The following is a 25874-nucleotide window of genomic DNA, read 5'->3' as shown; positions in this document are numbered from 1 at the left end:
AGATTATGGAACTGCCACACTGAGATATACTCCAGACACAGTCACTTTAGGAGATTCCAACAGCCTCTGACCCTCCACCTTCTGCACCCCTCCCCCCCAGACTTGACATTTTCACTTTCTGGCAATCCCTGTCATCTTCCTTATGGAAATCAAAGAGCAATGAAGGCCAAGTCACTGGGTGTCTTTACTCCTTCCCTGGACTTTCCTGATTGGACGGCTAGTACAGCATACCTGATCGCCTGGTTTGAGAAGTCCTATCCCTTGACCCTGGGGCCACTGTCATGTCCCCACTTCTCACTGACTAGCACTTGGTTGTGTCTCTTACTGCTTATGTGATAGTCTCCTTTATTGTTTGTAGCAGTCTGAGTGGACATAGCTATATGAAATTAGACAGGTGACTTTTTGGTACCCCTCAGTTCCACTTTGGCAAATGAAGTCATCAAGCCCAGAGCATTGTAGTCTACGCACTTGCAAAACAAGCATTCTATTGCTTGAGCTACATCACCAGCCCATTTTGCCCTAGTAATTAAGGAGATGGAGTCTCATGAACTATTTGTCCTGGCTGGTCTTGAACTGCGATCCTCCCAATCTCAACCTCCCAAGTAGCTAGGATTTGGGCGTGAGCCAACAGTGCCTGGCTAATAGGTTCTAAATGTCTCAGCTGGATCCTGACTTTCCTCTAATGTCCATTGATCTTTCCAAAAATTAACCACACATTAATTCTTTCCAAAGATATCCTTTATTTTTTCAGTACAACTGTTTATATCCTATTTGACAAATGGCATAGCCTTGGTCATCACTGGCAAGAGAGCACTCACACTGGCATGATGTCTTTTGGCATGACGGGTGAAACACAAATAACAATATGAACATGAAAAGTAAATTTTACATGAGGATAAAACACTCTATAGTTGGATGCACATAATGCCTCTTGAAATAAAAGGAAAAAAAACTTAACTAAATTATATCTAATCCATGATTATGTTGGGATATTTCTATATATCTTTAGTAACTGAGAAAGTTAATGTATTTTAATCTACATGTTGTTTGAAAACAAGACTGTAAAAGACATGTAAAAAAGTCTTAAAGAACATATATATCAAAAAGTAAAATAATACACCATCAATGTAATGAATGTGAATTGTTCTATAAAAAAGGAAGCTCAAACACAAAAATAAATGTAAAGATCCCGAGATCCTGAACATGAGGCCAGAAGGAAAACAGCAACAATTAACAAACACTTGTGCTCAATGGCAGATTAATCAGATTTCAAAGCTACATAAAAACTAAGCCAACTGAAAAATACTTAATATATTTGAATTCACTACTGATTCCAACACAGTTTTAAATCAAAGAAGAAACATAATTAGCTGATTTGCTTTAAAAAACACAATACCATTACACTCAAACCCAATCCCTTTAACAAAACAGTTTGCTTTTATAGAGATACTGTTTTATGAAATATAGTATTGCTGGTCTCTAAACTATGCACAGAATGAAACCTGGCTCTGCACTCTAGACAGACACAACCATGAGACTCATAAAGCTTATTTTCAAAAGCAAAAATGAGAAATACAAGTCCAGAGTTATTTCCAAATAATAAAACATGTCAAGCTTTTGATAATTTCCTGTGCTTATTGTATTTCTGGAGCATTCTATACACATCTGCAAACAACTTACTCCTATTACTTATCTAGTATTCGAGTACATGAGGAACTTCCAGTGAGTTTTGAAACAATTAGTTAAAACCTGTAGAATTCTCATATTTTAAGTGGGATTCTTTTTGGTTGTTATTCCTTTTCCTTTTTTGTCTGTAGTGGTGATGAAACTCAGGGACTCATGATTGCAAGACAGGCACTCTACCACTTAAGCCTCTCTGCCAGCACTGGTGGTGGTTCTGTGGGACAGGGCCTACAGAGCTCATGAGGGTCTTGAACTTGGTGGATTCCAATCTCAGAATCCACCTGCCTCTGAAGTGTTCACCAGTACATCCAGTATAATGACAGGTTTTGATTCTCTGTGTATTTTCATTAGTGGGGAAAATGAGCACTTTGGCATGTCTGTTCTAGTCAATGTATCTCTCCATACCATCTTTCATATGTGTGCATTGAACCATGGTCACTACAGACAATACTGTATGTTTTATTTCTTTAAAAAAAACCAAAAAAACCCTTCTAATCAATGTGTACTTGCATCAGTGTTAGAAAATCTTCAAACATGCAAGTTGCTAATACACATAGTTATCCCTCATGGAGTTTTTTCAAGTTGGTAAAATGAAGTCAGGTAACTGATATAAGTAATAACCAAAGACTTTCTCTCATTGCTTCTATACATAAAAATTTTCTCCAGTATATATCATTTCATGTATTCAAAGGACACTGGTATTGATGAATACCTTTTCCCACAATTGTTATGTACATAGGATTTCTCTTCACAGTGATTTCATGACTTAAAAGATGAGTGGAAGAACTGAAGGCTTTCCCACATTACTTATACCCATAGATTTTAATTTAACTTTGAATACATTCATGTATTTGTATGTGAATGGATCAAGTGAAGGCTTTATTACCTTGCTTATCATCAATAGAGTTTCTCCCCATGTGTGCTCCTTTTTGTCTTTTAAAGGAACTGGATTAGGTGAAGGCTCTCCCAGATTTTTTATACCCATATGGTTACTCTCCAGTGTGAATTCTTTTATGTACTTGAAAAGTACTCGAACGTGTGAAAACATTCCCACATTGCTCACATCCTTAGGGTTTCTCTCTAGTGTGAGTTCTTTAAATGACTTCAAAGGTGAGTAGAAAAAGTGAAGGCTTTCCGACATCACTCTCATTGACAGGGTTTCTCTCCAATGTGAGAACATTTATGTGTTTTAAGGTGAATGGAATAAAGGAAGGCTTTCCCACATTTTTTACTCCTATGAAGTTTCTCACGAGTGTGAATTCTTTCATGTCTTTGAAGGTGACAGGAACGAGTGAAGTTTTTCCCACACTGCTTACATGCATAGGGCTTCTCTCCAGTGTGAGTTCTTTTATGCCTTTGAAAGGTACTAGAATGTGTAAAGGTATTCCCACATTGCTTACATTCATAGGGTTTCTCTCCAGTGTGAGTACGTTCATGTGTTTTAAGGTGACTAGAGTGAGTGAAGGCTTTTCCACATTGCTTACATTCATAGGGTTTCTCTCCAGTGTGAGTTCTTTCATGTCTTTGAAGATCAGTGGACCGAGTGAAGGCTTTCCCGCATTGCTTACATCCATAAGGTTTCTCATGAGTGTGAGTTCTTTCATGTCTTCTAAGGTGACTGGATTGAGTGTAGGTTTTTCCACATTGCTTACATCCATAGGGTTTTCCTCCACTGTGAATTTTTTCGTATCTTTGTTTCCTCCTGCGAGTGCAAATTACATTTCTGCAGTATTTTTTGTAGCCACCTTTAACATATCTTTCTTTCTGGTTTTTTCCTATAATAATGATAGAGAAATCATTATGTTGTATTCAACATTACATTACAGTAAACATTTTTAGATCCCAGTTATATTCATGGTATAATGTGATGTTTGGTGTATCAACTCAAATGTTCCCTTTTCGTATTTCAAATCATGCAATAGCATGGATGAACAAGAAATAGAAGCTCACAACATAAACCAGGAATTGTGCCATATTTACCTATAGTGGTCAGGTTCCTAAAAGCTTCCAACATCACATCTCTGTAGAGCTTCTTTTGGGAAGGATCCAACAAAGCCCACTCTTCTGGCGTAAAGTTTATGGCCACATCCTCAAAGGTCACTGGCTCCTACAACATCCCATATGTATTTCCAAAAGGAATGGTGAAAGTCACAGCTCTAGAGATATAAATTCACTGCCCAAAAAAGTCACATAATAATGTGTTCTCCAAATATTCACTCTACTTCATGATTACCATACTTTTGTTCTCCATTCATACTCACAGTTTCTGAAATAAGTCCAACATAATTCTTACACTCTTTTGGAAATGTCTGTTAAATTGAGCATACAATGTGAACACCTGTTGTGTAGTTGGTCCCAAGAATTACACATTGTACAGACAGATTCTGCACCTCTTGTTACAAACTCTGACTACTTTGAACCCAAAGACAAACATCAACTTTCCTGAGAGTGAATGTTATTAGAAATGCATGAGAATGAAATTCCACATGTACTGGTATCTGGGAACTGCTATTGGGATGTACCTCAAAAGCCTAACTCTAGAAAAGGACAGTTGATGCCAACATTATCCTATTGTAAATATATTAACTCCCATGATACCTATAGTTATTTGCATGTTTCTAATATGTTCATCAGAGGGAGCCCATCTGATCACAATCCAAAAGTAACCTTAATGATGAATCCATAATTAAGATAATAGCTAACATCTGCTGTCCAAATTTGTATGTTGGGGAACTGAGCACGTTCTCTGACTGCACTGAGAGATATTTGGAAGCTTACATGTAGTTTCTTACAAAAGCAACCTAATAAGGCTCATGAGGGATAATTCAGATAAAAATCTGTTGTAGAATGTCAAAGAATATTCTATAAGTAGTAGTCATGTATATAGTCATGTAGGCAAGACAGCCATGAGTAAGGCAGGAGAATATACTGCCTGAGGTCCAGTTAGAATCTTGATGAGGATTCCCAGCGTATTTACAGTAGCATTACTAAACGTTTATATTTTCTAAGAAACAACTCTTTGTTTTGAGGAGTCATATGCTGTTTGGTTTCTACTAATTTCAACTCTGATCTTTAGTATTTCTTTTTTCCTACTAATTTTGATTTTGCAAGTTCTTGTTTTAAGAGAAACTTGAGGTGCATCATAACATTTGAGATGTTTCATATTTGTAAAGTAGGCATTCCACTCTACAAACTTCTCTTAGATCCAGCTTTGTTACATTCCACAGTGTCTGGGATAATGTGTTTTAATTTGTTTTTGAGAATTTAAAAATTCTCCCTGAATTCCTCAATAACCCAATGGTCATTCAGAAGTGCATTAGTCAATCTCTGTGTTTATAAGTTTTCCATAATATTTTTGGTACTTACTTCTAGTTTTATTCCATTATGAGCATATAATATACAAGAACTCATCTCAATTTTTAAATTTGTTAAGCCTTGCTTTATGGTGAAAGATATAATCTACACTGGACAACATTCAATGGACTAAGACTATGAACATTGTACCTCTTGGACAGAACTGAGAATGGGTTATTAGATTCACATTTAGAATTGTGTGTCTCTTTATATTCAGTAGTGTTTGAGATATGAAATTATGTTTACCATCATTTGGCCTTATATATTTTCAACTATTATATCTTCTGGTGAGACTAGTCCATTTATCAACCTACTTAATGTGACTAATTTTCTTTGAAATGTGTTCTGTCACACACAAGTACAGACACTCCTACTTGGTTTCAAACTCACACAGCTTGGAATACCATTTTCCATCATTTCACTATCAGTATGTGTTATGCCTTTTGTGCTCAGATTAGTTTCTTGAAAAAACAAAACAAAACCAGAACAATTGGTTTTATTTTCCAGTATAGACCATTTACATTAAAGTTTTTATTAAAATGTCTATGCTAATTTCACATTTTAATTTCTTTCTGGTTGTTGAGAATGCTCCATGTTATTTTCTTTCTCCCTTATTGATCTTATTGGTTGAGTAGTTAACTTACTTAATGTTTGATTCTTTCTAATTTTTTTTTTTTTTGGTGGTACTGGGGTTTAAACTCAGAGACTCATGCTTGCTATGCAGGTGCTCTAAAACTTGAGCCACTCTGCCAGCTATTAAAAATTTTTTTTTTGGCCATACTGGGGTATGAACTCAGGGCTTCATGTTTGCTAGGCAGGTGCCTACTACTTGAGCCACTCAACCAGTGTCTACTCTTGTAGTGAAGTTTACTTTTTTTTAGCTGTTGTAATTTTGTGTATCTTTCTCCTGTAAGTATCTTCTTCAATGCAGTAATAAAAAATATATATAAAGATTAAAAATAAAAAAAACTTAAAAATAAAATAATAAAATGGTGTAGAAAAAGAATTGGAGGTATTTCTTCCTGAATCCTCTCATCTTAGAATTTAGGATGTTTGATGATATAGTGGCTTTTTCGGAGGTCTACTGTAGTTCCTCTCTATTCCCAATACACTGAATGCTGTTTTAGGTGGTTTGAGGCCTGGGTGGTCATAGGTATGTTGTCAGCTTCAGGGCTGCATTAACTTCATAGACGTCCCTTGTTTGCATAACAGAAGCCAAAGTTACACCAAACAAGCTTGGCAGCCTGAAGGCAGGTACCTTTGTCCTGCACAGTGATAGCAGAATGTACACCCAGGAATGTGACAAATTCCAAAGCCAATGGGGTATTCCTGAGTGCATCAGAGAGAAAGAGGAGCAAAGCACTGAATTTTGTTCAACAGGAAAGACTCACAGGAAAGAAGCAATTTCCCTGTCTCAGTTTCAGCATTTTCAGACACCCTATCATAGTAAACCACCCGTCTGTGAGGAAAAAGTGATCACTGAAAAAAAAGTGATCTACACGATTTGGGCTCAGAGGCCTCATCTACCACTCCACAGTAAAGCATGCACTGTGGGTAGGAAAATTCAGAACCAAATATTCTTTTGGACTCTGATACTGATCTATCAGATTCCACAATAATCCAAAAGTGATGGGTCTTCTTTCTCACTAGAGAGGACAGAGCAACTGACCACTGAGCCCTCCACTGTGCAACCTCCTTGCTGCTTAAACCTTTCATTGAATCTATGTTAGACCCTTCCATTTTCTCCTGTCTATTGCTCCTGCCTCTCTCCCAGACTCTGAAGCTGGGTAGCACTAGGCAATGTGACTAGTAATTGGTTCCACGTTTTCTGAACCCCAGAGTAGCTCAGTCTCAAACCAAAGAACCCTCTCAAGATGGCTCCTCCTTATGGTACTCCATTGCATAAATCCAATGCAATGGATTTATTCTATAATACTAGCCTGCAGTAAAGGACGGGGTCACTTTCACACCAAAGCTACACATGTAGAATTTAAGGTTTCTCCTACGGTGACTAGTCCTTAGTCATTAGTGCTACCTTTACTCAAGGCTTACTCTGGCAGGTCAGATACTCTTCCTGCCAGGGAACAAGGGTTGAAGCTGCAGACTACTTCCTACTATTTCTTTGTCAACATTTTGTCTTCTATCACTGCTATTTTTACTTCTTTAATCATCTCTGCCTCCCAGGCACACATCACTACATCCAGCCTATTTTTTAACTCTAATTAGACTGTGTCATTTTCCATTTTTACTTTTTGTCTGTTTTTATTTCTACTTATATTAACTTTTCCATATTCATTCTACTTTAAGCATTTTACTTATTGATACTCTTCACTGTTTTATTATTTCCAACCCCTTCTGCCCCTTTCTTTTCCACTCTGGTTAAAGGGAGAACCTTGTGCCTAGTATGCAATGGACAGCTGTTCTGCCTCAGAAACACTCCCAGTCTCAGCTGAGAGTAATTAACCCAAGCTGTAGCAACAGTCCAGTTTCAATCCTAATCTGGCCAACACATTTCCTTTAAGAACAGGGAGACATGACCACCCAGCACTTTCAGTCTATTCACCACAACTGAATCAGACAACATTAGAATCATTTTGAAATAAAAGAGCAGTATTGACAGACAGTGCCTTTGGTGACCTCACCATCTAATAGGTGTTTCAATATTCATTGCAGGAGTAACCACAGACTCATGCCACACTGAATTACCAGAGGAAACACTCTCTTGGGAGATAAAAGGAAAATGGTCTCTCAGGCTCCATATCCTAAGCACAGTCACAGAATCCACAGGGATTTCACTATAAAGCCCAACTGGAATTCAACAAATCAATACCTCAAGACACGCTGTCAAGGAAAAGCACTTGTTAAGAAGCCCATCACATAAGAATGTAGGAGTTATTTCACCCAACAGATATGAATGCATATACCAGCAGTCATATAGAAGATAAGAAAAAAAGCACATGAGACATTCTAAGTCTTAATTCTAAAGTAACAGATTCCTAACACATTGAAGTGGTTGACTCACCAGATTAAGAATTCAAAAGAGGAGATTATTTAAGATGGAGGGTTGCTGATAGACCTCAGAACACTGAACTGTTCATGGTAGCAAGGGTACATGGTCTGGCAAGTGTGACAAATAAAAGGTTGCCAATATATAGGCAGACATATCTGCATGACCAAACTTTAAATAAGCCTTTTAAAGTTCAAAACAGTCTCAGGCATGGGGGTACACCTGGGCACATTCCCTCCTCTCCCTTTTGTCTTTTGGAAGGAAGTAACCTTCAGTCCATGTAAGACCATGTGAAGCACTAATGATTGATGCAGACGACTGGGAAATGATCCCTGCAAGTGCCTGGGAAGCCCTGGACTTTGGGGGAAAGGAGTAAGACTTGCTGATGCAGAACCATCAACTGCCACCCATGCCCCAGCTGCTGACCTCCAGTGCTTACAACACATTTAAGGCAAGGTTGTTTCTTTCAGATCTGAAGGATACCACATACTCCAGATCAGTTTGTGGGCAATGACTGTATTCCTCTTTCCCCCCAGGAGAAAGCTTTTTGCCTAAAAAACTGAGTGAAATTCCTCACCCTGCCTGATGGCGAAGAGGTGACTCAGTTTGTGATTCTGTATACAAAGAAAGGCAGTGCAGATATAGGACACCAAAGCCTGAACTTAACCTGTGTGGAGGAGGAGCCGCTTAGCCCATGCCTTCTCTATACAAAGGAAGAGAGTGCAGGTGCAGGCTAGTCAGGGCTGAACAAAACCTGTGGGAAATAACTAATTGTGTTACTACTGAGAAGCTAGTAGTAAGCTGATACTGCCCTACCAGAGAAGAGCATTGGCTAAACAGATTGAGATACAGCTCCCAGGCCTGCCCAGAGAGCAGGAGATCTGGCCACTCCTCTCAGGTCAGTGCCACATGGGACCACCTCAGAGAACCTGCCAACCCAAGCAAACTGAACCCAAGGGCCTCCCCCACTGCAGGAGGAGACTGTGACCAAACAACCTGAGTAGAGCCCCCAAAACCAATCTCATGGAAAGGAGCACCACCCATTGCCACCCAGCCTAGCATACCTATCCCAATGAGGGAAAGGGACCCAGAGAAAGCCCCTAAGGGGACAACACCTACAGTGAGAACTACAGTTAAAGCCTGGGGATCCAAAAGGGAGGGGAGTACCCAGTGGACTCACTGAATACAGGAAACCCATTTCTCTCTACAATAAGGAAGAAATTTGGACTTAAATTTTTTTCTTTTACTTATCTTTTTTGATGCCATTTTGTTGAAACTTTAATTTGCCTAGCCTTCTTTTATTTTATTCTCTCTCCTTTTTGTCTTCCTCTACTTCCCCTCTTCCTTTTTCCCCCACTTTCCTATCCCTTTCTCACAAACGATTCAATGAGTAGTTTATTTTACCACCTTTACACATTTCTCCCATCCTTTTCATATCTCTGCAACCCCTGACAATAGCATCTCCTCCACATTGACTGATTTACATTTTTACACACATTAGGTTCTTATTAACCTGTAGTCTCCACATCTCACATGGCTTCTTCCTGTCTCTCCTTTTTCCTCATCTCCTTTTCCACCCGTTAGTTTTAGCACCTAAGTTTTAACCTCTAAAAGCAATCGTACAGTAGCATAGAATCAACTGCACATACATACACACATACCATTACATACCAAAAGAACAAAATGGCAGAAATCACCACACAGCTCTCAATGTTAACGCTGAATGCTAATGGCCTCAATTTTCTCATCAAAAAACATAGATTGTTAACCTGGATTAAAAAAAAGGAAGACCTAATGATTTGTTGTTTACAAGAAACTCATCTCAAAGACAGAAACAAACACTGGCTTAGGGTGAAAGGGTGGGAGAAGATTTACCAAGCAACAGCCCCTGAAAACAGACAGGAGTAGCTATACTTGTTTGTACCAGATAAAGTAGACTTCAAACCTAAACTAGTCAGAAGGGACAACGAAGGTCACTTCATACCAATAAAAGGAACAATATATCAAGAGGAAATAACAACTGTTAACGTATATGTACCCAATGTTGGTGTACCCAACTTCATTAAATATACACTTCTGTACTTAAAAACACATACTCCCCCAAAAAATGATAGTGGGATACTCCAATACTCCACTGTCACAATTAGATAGGTAATCCAGACAAAAATCAATAAAGAAACTTCAGACTTAAATGCACCATGGACCAAATGGACCTGACATTCACACAGTATTTCATCCAGTAGCAGCACAATTCTTCTCAGCAGTCCATGGAATTTTCTTCAAAGTAGATCATATTTAAGGGCACAAAGAAAGTCTCAAAAAATGTAAGAAAACTGAAATACTGTCTGAGCACAATGGAATAAAACTAGAATTCAACAACAAAAGAAACAGCAGAAAATAATCAAATACCTGGCAAGTGAACAACATATTACTCCATGACCAGTGGGTATTCAATGAATAAGGGAGGAAATCAAAAAGTTCCTGGAATCTCATAAATGAAAGCACAACCTACCACAATTTATGGGGTACAGCAAAAGAAGTGCTAGGGAAAGTTTATAGCTATGAATGCCTATTATAAGCAGAGGAATCTAAAATAAAAGTCTTAATGCTACAACTCAAATTCCTAGAAAAATAACACGCTAAATCCAAAACCAGCAGAAAGAGAGAGATAATAAAAATAAGGGTCGACAAAAACAAGTGCAGTAATATTATTGGGCATGGGTCACATACTAAGAAGAGAACATGTACAGGAGGAATAGGGAAAGGTAGGAAACCTAAAACTTGAAAGTGTTTGATGTGCCCACTGTAGAGGAGCAAATAAAGTAATCTTAAACTGACAGAGGCCACTATGGGAAGGTGACTGGGAAGTGGTGAAGAGGTCTAGTAGAGGTGAACCAATTTCATGTGCATGGAAGCAATGCTAGGAATCTCTCTGTATAGCTATTTTTATCTCAAACTAGCAAAAATGCTATGTCTTTCTTATTATCTCTTCCACAAAATTGGAGAAGAGGGCAGAACAGGTTCTGCCTGGAAGTGAGGGGGGTGGGAGGTAGGGAGGAGAGATGGTCCAAACAATGTATGCACATATGAATAAATGAAAAATAAAAAAATATAAAATAAAAATAAGGGTCAAAATCAATGAGAGACAAAAAATTACAAAGAATCAACGAGACAAAAATTGGTTCTTTATAAAGATAAACTCAATTGATAAACCCTTAGCATACAAAATGAAAAGGGAAAATATACAAAATAAAATTAGACATGAAAAGGGGTATCACAACAAATGGTAGTGAGATCCAGAGGATCATTAGGGAATACTTCAAAAACCCATATTCAAATAAATTGGAAAATCTAGAAGAAATGGATAAATTTCTAGATGCATATGATCAACCAAAATTTAACCAAAAGGATATGAGCCATCTAAATAGATCTATAATAAGCAATGAAATTGAAGCAGCAATAAAGAGCCTCCCAAAACAGAAAGGTCCAGGACCCTATGGATTCACTACTGAGTTCTAACAGATCTTTAAAAAAGAACTAATACAAACATTCCTCAAACTTTTCCATGAAATAAATAGGGAAGGAACACTTCCATACTCATTCTGTGAAGCTAGTATTACACTCATGTCAAAATCAGACAAGCCCACAACAAAAAAAAAAAAGAGAATTATAGGACAATCTCTTTTAATGAATATAGATGCAAAAATTCTCAATAAAATACTAGCAAACAAAATAACAACATATCAAAAAATTCATACAACATGATAAAGTCAATTTCATTCCAGGAATGCAAGTATGATTCAAACAGTGTATGAATAGAAGCAAGAACAAAAATCACATGATTTTCTCAATAGATGAGAAAAAAAGCCTTTGACAAAATTCAACATCTGATGAAATTAGGAATAGAAATAATGTACCTCAACATAAAGGCTACAACAAGCCTATAGCTACATCATAATAAGTGGGGAAAAACTGACAGCATTTTCTCTACAGCCAGGAATGAGACAAGGTTGTCCATTTTCTCTACTCATATTTAACACAGTCTTGGAATTCTGAACCAGAGCAGTAAGATAAGAAGAAGGAATTCAAACAGAAAAGGAAAAAATCAAATTATCCCTATTTGCAGATGACATGATCTTATAACTAGAAGATCCTAAAAATTCCACCAAAAAATTCTAGATATCATAAACACCTTCAGCAAAGTAATGGGACACAAAATCAATATTAAAAAAAATGAGTATTTCTATATACCAACAATGAACAGACTGAGAAAGAATGTAGGAAAACAATTCCATTTAAAATAACCTCAAGAAACCCAAAAAACAAAATAAAACAAAACCCAGGGACAAACCTAAGAAAGGAAGTGAAAGAACTTTACAATAAAAACTATAAATCACTGAAGAAAGATGTTGAAGAAGTCATTAGAAGAAGGTAATGCATATGCTCATGGGTTAGTATAATCAGCATTGTGAAAATGACTACTTTACCAAAAGCAATCTACATGTTCAGTGCAATCCCCATTTAAATTCCAATGACGTTCCTCACAGAGATTGAAAAATCAACCCTAAAGTTCATATGGAAACACAAAACACTGCAAATAGCCGAGGCAATATTGAGCAAAAGGAATAATCAATGCTGGAGGTATCACAATATCCGACTTCAGACTATACTACCTAGCCATAGAAATAAAAATTGCAAAGGTTCCGGCACAAAACCATACATAAATACCAATGGAACAGAATAGAAAACCCAGATATAAATAAATCTGCCCTGTTACTTCTACTTTCTTTTTATAAAGGCACCCAAAACATATGATGGAGAAAAGATAGTCTCTTCAACAAATGTTGCTCAGAAAACTGAATATCTGCATGTAGAAAACTGAAATGAGACCCATGTCTTTCAACCTGCACAAATATCAAGTGCATAAGGACCTTAACATAAGATCTGAAAATTTGAAACTAGTACAGGAAAGAGTAGGGAATACACTGACACATATAGGCACCAACTTTCTAAATAGAACTCAGCAATTAAGAGAATGGGACTACATGAAACTAAAAGCTTCTGCACAACAAAAGAAATGGTCAGCAGACTTGAGACAGCCCACAGAATGAAAGAACATCTTTGTCATCTATACATCTGATAGGGGATTGACAACCGTAATTTACAGGGAGCTCAAAAAACTACACGTAAGAATCAATAATCCACTGAAGAAATGGGGAAATGAACCGAACAGCGCTTTTTCAAAACAGGAAGTCCAAATGGCCGAAAACACATGAAGAAATGCAAATCAAAACCACGTTAAGAGTGCATCTCACTACTGTTAGGAATGGCTATCATCAAGAACATAACAAATGTTGGCAAGGATACAGGCAAAAAGTAACACTCACACACTGTTGGTGGGAATGTAAATTAGTACAACCACCATGGAAAACAGTATGGAGGCTCTTCAAAAAAACTAAAAACGAAAACTGCCATACGATCCAGCAATACCTCCTAGGGATATATCAGAAGGAATGTTAACTCAGATTACAATAAAGACACATGCACACCTATGTTTATTGCAGCATTATTCAGGATAGCTAAACTATGGAAACCACTCTCCAGCATCTCTCCTCTCTCAATTTCATTCTACTCTTGTTTTCTCCTCCCTTGGGATGCAAATCCCCTTTCTATCTAACCACTGAGATGCCTGCATACTTTTGGGTCTTCCACTCTACTGTAACACTTCTATAAAACAAAGTCATATTCTATGTTAATGCGCATTTCATTACAAAACAACGTCTAGAAACAGTCTGAAAACAAAAATAGTTATGTCAGAAAGGGCAACACGTCTCCCCTCCACTCCAACATCAACCACGTGTGCATGTGGCAATGTGGGGGATCAGTGGAAATTCAGGGATTTATGGGCAGTGCAGAGAAGCATTGGTCTGAGGAGACAGGTAGTGGGATTTAAACCCTACTCCCCTTGAACCTTAAAGTCATAGGAAATCCAGGCCCCGCCTTACAGAAAGGAGAGATGGGGGACAACGCACACCAAGTCCCGATTCCGAACGCACAACCAAGTGGGGAGTCACCCTGCCCTTCCAGCACAGTCGGGGAGACAGACACGGGTTTGCGGGCAGAGCATCGTAGCGCGGGCTGCCGGCTGGATGAAGTCGCCTCGCGGGGATACAAGACGTTACTGGCTGCCTGCCCAGACAACCAGACCCTGCAGGCCACAGGAGACGAAGGGCCCAGGCGGGTCGCGGACTCCAGAACTGACCGAGTCCAAGAAGCGCCACCACTACGGTTTCAGCAGTCCCTCCCCCCCCCCCCCCCATGGCTCACTCTCACCATTTCCCGCTTCCGAGCATCCAGCTGTCCTCCCTAGGATCCTGCAGTAAGTGGAAAAAACACTGCTGCAGAAGCTCAAGAGCCTGAGGAAACTTCTCAGCAGTGGATACTGGACAACTATGGCGGAGAGCGATATACACCGGAAGGCAGCGCAGACCTCCAAGTACTAGCGCTCCTCATTGGTCAATTGATGCAGACTAGAAACAGGCTCTCTGATTGGCTAAGGATTCTCATCCTCCCTCCCTCCCACTCCCCCTCCTCCCTCCAAGGACTAAGCCACAGCATGTGCTTTATCTAGCTGCATGGAGCCAACAGCCTATGCCTGGCCCAGCCTAGTTATATTTGCATTTATTTGGAGCTGATCGTGGCCTTACAGACTACTTACTGCCTCATATCATACTCACTGGGCCCTTAGTTATTCCTTCTTGAAAACTGGGGCGGGGCGACGAGGGGGAGCTGGGACAGGGCACGAGTGTGCTCAGGGAGTTCCATTAACAGTGTCCCACAGAAAACGCATGATGCCAGAGGAAAGGTGTCAATGGCACATCAGGACACTGGAAGTGGATGGAGGGCTGATGTCAAAAGTAAGGAATTTGGAATGAGGCAGAGTGACAAGGTTTTCTCAGGCCTTATTTTTCAATCTGTCCATTTTCAGTCCCGAAAAAAAAATTGCACCAACCATGGAATTCACTTATTTAATGTGTAGAGAAAATGGAGTTATATGGCAACAAATTCTACAAAGGAATCAAGAAGAGGAAAGCAACCTTTGAACTAGCTCAGAGAAGGAGACTTCTTTAAGCAAGGTCAAAAGGAAAACCCACACTCACACATTTAAATATATTGCCAAGGGTGAAGAACACACTGAGTGCTTAAAAAAGAAACCTGAAGTGTGTTAGTCCCTGTTGATGATCAGGGAAACCTGAGGATATAACTCTGGGAGCCCATCGTGTCCTGCTGTTCCCTCCTCCTAGTGAGAAAACTCTATCCTACACCTTAATACTCTTCAGAAGGATGAGCTCCTTCAGTCACTATAAGATTGTGACCTAAACTGTCAAATGCATAAGTCCTTTGTCCAGAAGACTACCTAAATGTGGCTTTGTCTAAGTCTGACCTAAACAGATTTTTTTCATATGTACATAGTTCAGTGTGACTCTAGGATAACTGTGCATGTTTAAATTAAAGCACTGCACAGAAAATTGTCCCATGACAACCAGAGTTACACCCTCAGAAAGGAGAGAACACTCAACCCCATCTGCATATTGGTGACCTGTATTCTGCAAGCTTCATACAACACTCCTCAGGAAATGTAAGGCTTTTATTTCTATAGATTTACATTAGTTAAAGTGTATGTAATAGCTCAGAACATGGTGTATCTTTGTGAATGTTCATGATGTTCATTAAAATATTTAATGTTCAAGTGTTGATTGATGAGTTCTTTAACAGTTGCTTCTAGTTGGCTGATCAGGTAGTTGTGTTGACTTTATAGTTAATGATTTTCTGCCTTTTGATCTGTCACTTACCAGTAGAAGTGTTTTGAATTCTTTTTTATTTATTTATTTAAAAAATTTTTTATTTTATTCATATGTGCATACAATGATTGGGTCATTTCTCCCCCTGCCCCCGCCCCCTCCCTTACCACTCAGCCCCTCACTACCAAGCAGAAACTATTCTGCCCTTATCTCTAATTTTGTTGAAGAGAGAGTATAAACAATAATAGGAAGGACCAAGGGTTTTTGCTAGTTGAGATAAAGATAACTATACAGGGAGTTGACTTGCATTGCTTTCCTGTACATGTGTGCTACTTTCTAAGTTAATTCTTCTCCAGCTAACCTTTTCTCTAGTTCCTGGTCCCCTTGTCCTATTGGCCTCAGTCATTTAAAGTATATGCATTAGTTTCTCTGCATTGAGGGCAACAAATGCTATCTAGTTTTTTGGGTGTCTTACCTAACCTCATACCTCCCTTGTGTGCTCTCGCTTTATCATGTGATCAAAGTCCAATCCCCTTGTTGTGTTTGCCCTTGATCTAATGTCGCATATGAGGGAGAACATACGATTTTTGGTCTTTTGGGTCAGGCTAACCTCACTCAGAATGATGTTCTCCAATTCCATCCATTTACCAGTGAATGATAACATTTCATTCTTCTTCATGGCTGCATAAAATTCCATTGTGTATAAATACCACATTTTCTTAATCCATTCATCAGTAGTGGGGCATCTTGGCTGTTTCCATAAGTTGGCTATTGTGAATAGTGCCTCAATAAACATGGGTGTGCAGGTACCTCTGGAGTAACCTGTGTCACATTCTTTTGGGTATATCCCCAAGAGTGGTATTGCTGGATCATATGGTAGATCAATGTTTAGATTTTTAAGTAGCCTCCAAATTTTTTTCCAGAGTGGTTGTACTAGTTTACATGTTTTGAATTCTTTAGATAAAATTGTTGATTTCTATTTTCCCTTGCAGTCATAAATTTTCAAATCATGTAGTGGCACATGCTGGTAATCCCAGCACTTGGGAAGCAGAAGCAGTTGGATCATGAGTTCAAGGCCAGCTTGAGCTACATAGGGAAACTCTGTTGTAAAGATATATGTACACGAAGCTGGGAGACTTCAGCTATATCCCAAGAGATCCCACTCTTAAGGGAGACAGGGATAGATAGAGATTCCTGTAGCCCCTTGAGTTCAAAGTTTTTGTTCAATACCCTTAGTCATGAAAAAAGGGCAAATCAAAATATCATTTCAGCAATTATGTGAGTATTTAATGTCTTAGGTTAAGCCCATACTGATTCTTCCCACATGCCCTCAAATTGTTAGATTTCCTTGTGAGTTTTCTAAATTCCTAAATTCTAATTTGTCTATTTGAGCTTTGTGATTACAAGTCAGGTTATGATTACCTGATAATTCACATTCTCCACTCAGTTTTAGCCTTTATAGATGATAAATAACTTTTAAGCAGATACTTTTCTTGTTAAAACTTCTGCATATTATACGTTGGTATTGGCATCTTTCTTTTAACAATTATTCAGAAATGTGGTAGTGGAATTTTTATTTATGACTTCTTAAATATTTTCCATCTTTTCTAGAATGTAGTGTTAAAGGTTGTTCTGGTTAGTCAGTGATAAGTTTTCTTAAATTAGATATTTTTTACCACTCTCATACCATTGTATTTTCTACTGTAATATCTGAGTAACTGTTGTCTTTTTGATTTTTTCCTATGAATTTCTGTCTATATGAAAATACTTTATAACATCATCTTGGCCCATTCTGGTATGTGGAACTTTGGCTATCCTTGTTTATAATTCTCATTCTGGGGGTCACAATGTTCATGTATGTTTTATGTTTTCCTGATAAATTTTGTTCACACAGTGTTGAAAGCCTGCTTAGTTAAATGTAATTTTGCAGCCTCTTTGGAAAAATAATTTTTTCCTGTCCTGGATTGCTGCTGAGGTTAATTTTTTCCCCTTTCTTTTGAAAGTTCAAATTCAGTCTATGTAAGTTGTGGCATTTTAAATTCATTGATAATTTGTGTATGTTGTCATATTAATTAACTATATGAACTGAATTTGTTCTCTATTTTCCATAAAAATACAATGATCTATTTTTCATTTTGGTCACACATATATAGTCAGAGTCATCATTATGCAACTTCAAAGTTTTATTTTCTTCTATTTTAATATTAACATATATTTCATAAATTATGGAACATATTTTGAGAAGGAGTTTCCTTTTGATTTTTTAACCCATTTGACAAATATTGAAACTTTTTATCACAAGAAACCTGTAGTCACCTTGACTTTCCTTGTCAATGTGATGTTAGAAGCTTCCTCAAAATTCTTTTTGGTCCTGGTAATCTTCATGTACACAGTGTTTAGCAGCCAGCTGAAACCATTCTTTTAATTTACCATTTTGACAAAATATATTTGTTACATTGTCTAGATTTCTACAGCATTTGATTTAGTCCTGTAGTCTTGAAATTCTCAAGAGTGTACATTTGGACATAATTACCATCTAATGTTCATATTCATTTTCACTTGATAATTTTTATATATGTAGCTTCTAGCATTTTTCTGAGTTCTTAAAATCAGTTTGAAGACATGTATGTTTTCAGCATTCTTATGAACATTTCTCAATGCTGTTCCATCCAAATTACTGTTTTTGCATTTATATCACATGATAATTTATCGCAATATTAAAAGGTCTTTCTTCTTTGATTTTGTCTGTACAATTCTATCAACAGTTGGATATAAATGTAATGTCCTAGGGAAGGCCCACCCTGATGCTTGGAACATGTCCTAAATTTCTTAGTAGATTTCCTTGAGAATTCTCTGAGTTCCTTCAATTCTAACATATCCTGCTGATTTTCATGTGCACTGTAACTACAAGGCACATTATGCATATGTTCATACATTGCTTGGGCCATCTCCCCACTGCACCCCGCTCCCTCCCTCTCCTCATTTCTTGCTTCCAGGCAGAACCTGTTCTGCCCTCTTCTCCAATTTTGTTGAAGAGAAGACATAAGTGATAGTAAGTAAGACATAGAGTTTTTGCTAGTTTGAGATAAAGATAGCTATACAGAGAGATTCCTAGCATTGTTTCCATGCACTTGTGTATTACAACCCAAATTGGTTCATCTCTACCAGACCTCTTCACTACTTCACAGTCACCTTCCCATAGTGGCCTCTGTCAGTTTAAGATTACTTTATTTGCTCCTCTACAGTGGGCATATCAAACACTTTGAAGTGTTGGGTTTCTTGCCTTTCCTTATTCCTCCTGTATGTGTTCTGCCCTTAGTGTGTGACCAATGTTCTAGGTCTGAAGTTTGCACATGAGGGAGAACATATGATTTTTGGCCTTCTGAGCCTAGCTAACTTCGCTTAAGATGATGTTCTCCAGTTCCATCCATTTACTTGCAAATGACAAAATTTCATTTTTTGTGGCTAAGTAAAATTCCACTGTGTATAAACACTACATTTTCTTAATCCATTCGTTGGTAGCAGGGCATCTTGGCTGTTTCCATAACTTGGCTGATGTGAATAGTGCTGCAATAAACATGGATGTGCAGGTGCCTCTGGAGTAACCTGAGTCACATTCCTTTGGGTATATCCCTAGGAGTGGTATTGCTGGATCATATGGCAGATCTATGTTTAGTTTTTTAAGATGCCTCCATATTGTCTTCCAAAGTGGTTGTAGTAGCTTACATTCCCACCAGCAGTGTCTGAGTGTTCCTTTTTCCCCACATCCTCACCAACACCTGTTTTTGGTGGTGTTTTTGATGATAGCTATTCTAATAGGGGTGAGGTAGAATCTTAGTATGGTTTTGATTTGCATTTCCTTTATGGCCAGAATGGTGGGCATTTTTTCATGTGTTTTTTGGCCACTTGAATTTCTTCCTTTGAAAAACTTATGTTAGTTCAGTTGCCCACTGCTTTATTGGTTCATTGATTTTGAGGGAGTTTAGTGTTTTGAGCTCATTGTATATTCTGGTTATCAGTCCTTTGTCTGACGTATAGTCAGTGAATATTTTCTCGCACTCTGTGGATGGTCTTTTCAGTTTACAGACCATTTCTTTTGTTATGCAGAAGCTTTTTAATTTTATGAAGTCTCATTTGTCCATCCTTTTTCTTAGTTGCTGGGCTGCTGGAATTCTATTGAGGAAGTCCTTGCTTACCTATTGCTTCCAGAGTATTCCCTGCTCTTTCCTGTACTAACTTTAGAGTTTAGGGTATGATATTAAGGTCCTTAATCTGCTTTGAGTTGATACTAGTACAGAGTGACAAACATGGATCTAGTTTTAGTTTTCTGCAGGCAGATAACCACTTTTCCCAGCAACATTTGTTGAAGAGGCTGTCTATTCTCCATCATATGTTTTTGGTGCCTTTGTCAAAAATTAGGTGGGCATAGCTGTGTGGATTCATATCCAGGTCCTCTATTCTGTTCCACTGGTCTTCATATCTGTTTTTGTGCCAGTACCATGGTGTTTTTATTGCTATTACTTTGTAATATAGTTTGAACTAGGGTACTGTGATTCCTCCAGCATTGCTCTTTTTGCTGAGTATTGCCTTGGCTATTCGTGGTCTCTTGTGCTTCCAAATGAACTTTAGGGTAGATTTTTCAGTCTCTGTGATGAATGTCATTGGGATTTTGATGGGAATTGCGTTGAACATGTAGTTTGCTTTTGGTAGTATAGCCATTTTTACTATGTTGATTCTACCAAGCCATGAGCATGGGAGATCTTTCCACCTTCTGTAGTCTTCCTCAATCGCTTCAGAGGTTTGTAGTTCTCCTTGTAGCGGTCTTTCACATCCCTTGTTAAGTTTACTCCTAGGTATTTGACTTTTTTTGAGGCTATTGTAACTGGAATTGTTTTCATATATTCCTTCTCAGTTTGTTCATTTTGTTGGTGTACAGAAAAGCTAATGATTTCTGTAAGTTGAAGTATTCTGCCCCCTTGCTGTAGCTGTTTATGGTGTCTAGGAGTTTTTGGGTAGAGTTTTTTGGATCTTTGAGGTATAGGATCTTGTTTTCTGCAAACAGGGATACTTTGATAGTTTCTTTATGTATTTGTATTCCTTATATTCCTTCTTCTTGCCTTATTGCTCTAGCTAGGAATTCCAGGACTATGTTGAATAGGAGTGGGGAGAGTGGGAACCCCTGTCTCATTCCTGTTTTGAAGGGAAATGGTTTAAGGTTTTCTCCATTAAATATGATATTGGCTATAGGTTTGCCTTATATAGCCTTTATAATGTTGAGGTACATTCTTTCTATTCCTAGTTTTCTTAGAGCTTTTATCATGAAGTGGTGTTGAATCTTATCAAAAGCTTTTCCTGCATCTATTGAAATGATCAAGTGGTTTCTTCTCTTTGCTTCTATTAATGTGCTGTATTACGTTTATAGATTAGCGTATGTTGAACCACCCCTGCATCCCTGGGATGAAGCCAACTTAGTCATGGTGAGGATCTTTCTGATATGTTGTTGGATTCAGTTTGCCATTATTTTATTGCGAATATTTGCATTGATGTTCATTAAGGAGATTGCCCTATAGTTCTCCTTTTTGGATGTGTCTTTTTCTGGTTTGGGGATGAGTGTAATAATGGCTTCATAGAATGAGTTAGGCAGTTGGTATTAACGGAATGAGAGTTGGTATTAACTTTTTTTTAAAGATCTTATAGAATTCAACAGAGAGCTGATTGTATCTTAACCCAATCCTTTTCAAGTGACAATTTGAGCCTGTAAAGCAACATATTTACATCATTCATTTATAATAGTTCAGTCAGGCAGAAGTGAGTATTTTCTTTATGCCTTCTGAAATGTTTTCCTTCCTATCTAGAGGATAGCGGGAAAGGTGTCTGTCCCCCCAGTTGTTCATAAGTACATTCCATTCTATTATGCTTTGTTTGAAACTAGTAATTTCTTACTATTCTTACAGTATGATATTTCTGCTGTAATATCTGTGTGACTATTTTCTTTCTGTGTTTCACAATGAATTTCTATGTATCTATATGAACATGTTTTATATGCAGGAGTTGATCTGTAATGCCACATGGAAATGTGGCCCTCTTCTTCTGCATTTTCTTTCTTAGGTCTGACCTTCCTTCATATTCTGTTTTTCTGGCAGCCTTTGTGTACACAAGGCTGCATGCAATCTTAGTTCTGTCTGATTTTGTATCTTCTCAGGTAAAATATTACTTTTCCTTTTCTGAGTCATTCCTGGGTTTATATTTTCTCATTTTTAAATGAAAGTTAAAAAAGATTCTATGTATGTCATGACATCTTATTTTTGGGGGTATTTTGAATATGTTGTATTAATTTTGTGTGACTGAAATTTTCCCTGTTTTTTGCTCTAAAATGCAATGGTCAATTTTTAATTTTTATCTCACATACATACTTAATAATATTTTTTGCCAAGTCAAAAATTTATTTTTGTCTATTTCATCTCAATATAATTTTTCCTAAGTTGTATAATGTATTTCAAGAAGGAGTTAGTTTTTAACTTTACATCTCCCATTATGTCAAACATTGTTTACGTAAATTGGCAATCGCTGGCATAGGAAACCTGTGGCCACCTTGATTTTCTTTGTCATTGTGATGTCAGAAACTTCACCATGATTCTGTCATCCTGGTTAGCTTCATTTGATTTTAATAAAAAACTTCTTTAAAAAATGTGAGCATTCTTAAGTATTAACATCTTTCTTTAACATTATTAAGACATGTGGCAGGTTTTTTTCTTTAAGTCTGTTAAAACTTTTCTCCTTTTCCAGCATGTGGTAGTAATTGTCCCCTTTCCCTAGTTGCTCATAAGTACCTTTCTTTCCATTGTTTTTACTTTATTTTTATTATCATATTATTGTTGTACTGGGGTACATTGTGACATTTACAAAAGTTCTTACAATGTATCATAGTTGAATTCACCCCCTCCACCACTCTCCCTTATCATCCCTCCTCCCATCCATAGAGTAGTTTCAACCGGTCTCATTTTCTATTTTCATACATGAGTACATAATATTTCCACCACATTCACCCTCTTGCACCCTTTCCTTCTATCCTCCCTCCTTTTCACTGGTACCACCCCACAAGCAGGACCTGTTTTACCTTCTTGACTTCCCTTTTTGAAAAACAAAGACATTTTGTTTGTTTAAAATACCTATACAGGATAGGGAGAAAAGGGCAAGGAAGTACAGTGGAGGGGGGTTACATTGACTTAAGCACAATGCATATACAGGTGTAATGCCAAGGTAAAAATCCCACTTACCAATGAATGGACACCTGAACAATGAAGGACATGAATGAAAAACAGTTCACACAACAGAGAGGGCACTAATAGGAGGGGGAGGCTAAAAGAAGGAAGTAAAGAAGTGATATGGGTGATGTAGTTTCTATATAAGAATGAATATAGAATTTTAAAAACTGTTGAAATCACTATAAGAAAAGGACTAAGGTAGAAAGGAGAAAAATGGAGGGAATGACCATTGTTTATTTTTTTAATTCAACAATTTCATATTATTTTCTTACTAATGTACTTATTCTTTGGATTTTAAAAATAATTCTTGTTAGCATACACTAATTGCACAAAGAAACTTCAATGTGATATGTCCATAGATGCATGAATTGCACTTTGAGAAAACCCTCCCTCATTTATACTCACTTCATCACTCTTTTTCCTTTCCCCTTTTCATATAGTATTCAGTGGGTTTCTCTGTGCCTTCTTCATATATATATGTATATATGCATATATATATACATATATATGTATGTTTCTATATATCTGATTATATTATATCTGATATAATCAGTATATAGTAAATATATTGTGAACAAAGAGGTAAGAAATGAAGAAATGAATTATTTTGAAGGAAAATAACAGACTAGCATGTTTACCTGAGAGACTGCTGAAAAACAGACCTTGAGAATTATAAAGAAAAAAGAAGTAAATTATTTCAGAACACATGAATTAAACAATTACCTCACCAATTAACAAAATAATAACAATAAAGGAAAGATGCCAAAACCTGATACCATCTACCAAAAAGGTTACCTGGAAAGGGAGAAATTTCAGACTGTAATAATCTGGAGCTTACTGATCCAGCATGAAAGTTACACTGACAACAGAATTGTAAGTTTCTGACCTCACCATGATAAAGGCAACCAGGATGGCACTGTGTTCCTTGTGCAAGGATATGCCTAGCCTAGTATGAAGAGATTAGGTGATTGATAAAAATTTAAACAAAAAGCAAACCAATAAACAAAAATTTCCATCATTCAGAGGTGGGAATACTATGTACACATGTATGTCAACAAACAAATGCGATCCATGGAAACTCTTCCAGGAATGGGGGCAGGGGGATAAAGGAGAGTGGTGGAGGGGGTGAATTCAACTATGATATATTGTAAGAACTTTTGTAAGTGTCATAATGTACCCCAATACAACAATAACAAAAAATAGCATTCAGAAAAATGGAAAAATAAAACAAACAAAAAAACCTCAAAAGGCGTTCAGATATTAGAATTCAAACAATATTGTAAAGAGGGTTTTAATATAGATAATTTAGACAAGCAAAAACAAAGTGGCAAATATATGTGAAAATCTCAGAAACAGACCACTACAAATACACTAAAAATTATAGTAGACATAAATTAAAGGATTACTTCATGGCATATAAGAGTAAAAATAATAAAGGAAAGATAAGAATAAGTATATTCTGAAAAAACTTCCAACAATCATAGAAAAATTTTAAATTGCATAAAAAGTAGAAAGTATCTCAAGTATGAAGGGTAGTTACCAGAAAGATCTATACTGACCCTTAAAAACTATGTAAATAAGTTTACCAGGAAATCATAATATTGTGATAAAGTTTTTGACCTCAAAATGAAAAAAGCTAACCAATGGGCTGATATTCACAGTGATGGGTTAGGCCTAGCCTTAGATATTGAAGATTCACACAAGTTATAGATATAAATTTAAAACAGAATCATAAAGATTATTTCATGACGAGATCGGGCATGTTCAGGGTGGTATGGCCATAGACATAAAAATTATTTCAGATGGTAACAATATAAAAGTATTGTGATGAAGAAATAAATGACTTAGAAGAAGCAATGAAAAATTAGCTAGAATGTATGAAAGATTGCTGAAAAATAAACCATTAAAATTGCATTTTAAACAAGGAAATTCCACAGACATAAATTAAAACATTAACACATCATATATCAGAATGACCAAAAGTAAATGCTGCAAATAAATAGATATAATTAACTGGAATTTTAAAAGTCAAGGATAATTTAAACTTACACAAAATAGAAAATAGATAAAAATGGGTTAAATAGTAACTGTAATAATGAGACAGTCCTAATCTGATTTTTAAACAGGGTGTAAATGAAAGTTACAAGGAAAATTCAAAATTTTCAGGAAGACTCGGAACTCACAATGAGAAAGACAACTAAGGTAAATACATTTTCCCAGAGGCAGGATGAGCATAGCTTGTGGTATAAAATATTTATACAAGTTGGAGATGTAATCAAAAAGAAATAGGCAAAATAGTGTATATAGATTTTTCAGAACAAAATACATTATTATTAAAGAGATAAAATGAATACTTTGAAAGTAGAAATAATAGAGTACAAAATATGTTGGAGAGATTGCTAAAAAATAGACCGTTATGATTAACGTGCAAAAAGATGTGGAAAAAAAATCCCATAAAATGATATAGTGAGTATATATATGTATATATTTTTGAAAGTAAAAAGCAAAACATATTAATTTTTTAATGATCCTTCAAATTCTTTCTTCATCACAGACATTTTATATTTTACTATCTAAATGCCTTTTTTTGTTTTATTTTGTCATTAAATTCGTAGTTATCACTCGTGTAGATATTTAGTATCATTGTCAAGGCTTCACTGTGAATATTAGTTGGCTTTTTTAAATTTATTTTTATTCTATGTGCATACAATGTTTGGGTTATTTCTCCCTGGCTTTGTTCATTATGAGGTCAGGAACTCCTTC

General features: G+C 36.9%; 1 protein-coding gene across 1 annotated transcript; it reads right to left on the bottom strand.

Annotated features, from left to right (window-relative positions):
• Nucleotides 1-720: 720 nt before the first annotated feature.
• On the bottom strand, nt 721-14526 carry LOC109674870 (uncharacterized). The gene is made up of 3 exons (XM_020151740.2): nt 14378-14526; nt 3664-3790; nt 721-3458 (listed from the first exon to the last, which is right to left on the bottom strand). The coding sequence occupies exons 1-3, from the start codon at nt 14378-14380 to the stop codon at nt 2830-2832; spliced, it is 759 nt and encodes a 252-aa protein (XP_020007329.1). The 5' UTR covers nt 14381-14526; the 3' UTR covers nt 721-2829.
• Nucleotides 14527-25874: the final 11348 nt, after the last annotated feature.

Source organism: Castor canadensis, chromosome 10 (genome assembly GCF_047511655.1).
Source record: "Castor canadensis chromosome 10, mCasCan1.hap1v2, whole genome shotgun sequence".
Taxonomy (NCBI): Eukaryota; Metazoa; Chordata; class Mammalia; order Rodentia; family Castoridae; genus Castor; species Castor canadensis.
The sequence above is the reverse complement of the archived record's forward strand: the minus strand, read 5'-3'. Positions and strand labels throughout refer to the sequence as shown.

Excerpts from the sequence above, each read along its gene's own strand:
- LOC109674870 (XM_020151740.2), bottom strand. Across the intron at positions 3,459-3,663 it reads TAGGAACCTGACCACTATAG|GAAAAAACCAGAAAGAAAGA; the intron begins GTAAATATGGCA and ends TCATTATTATAG.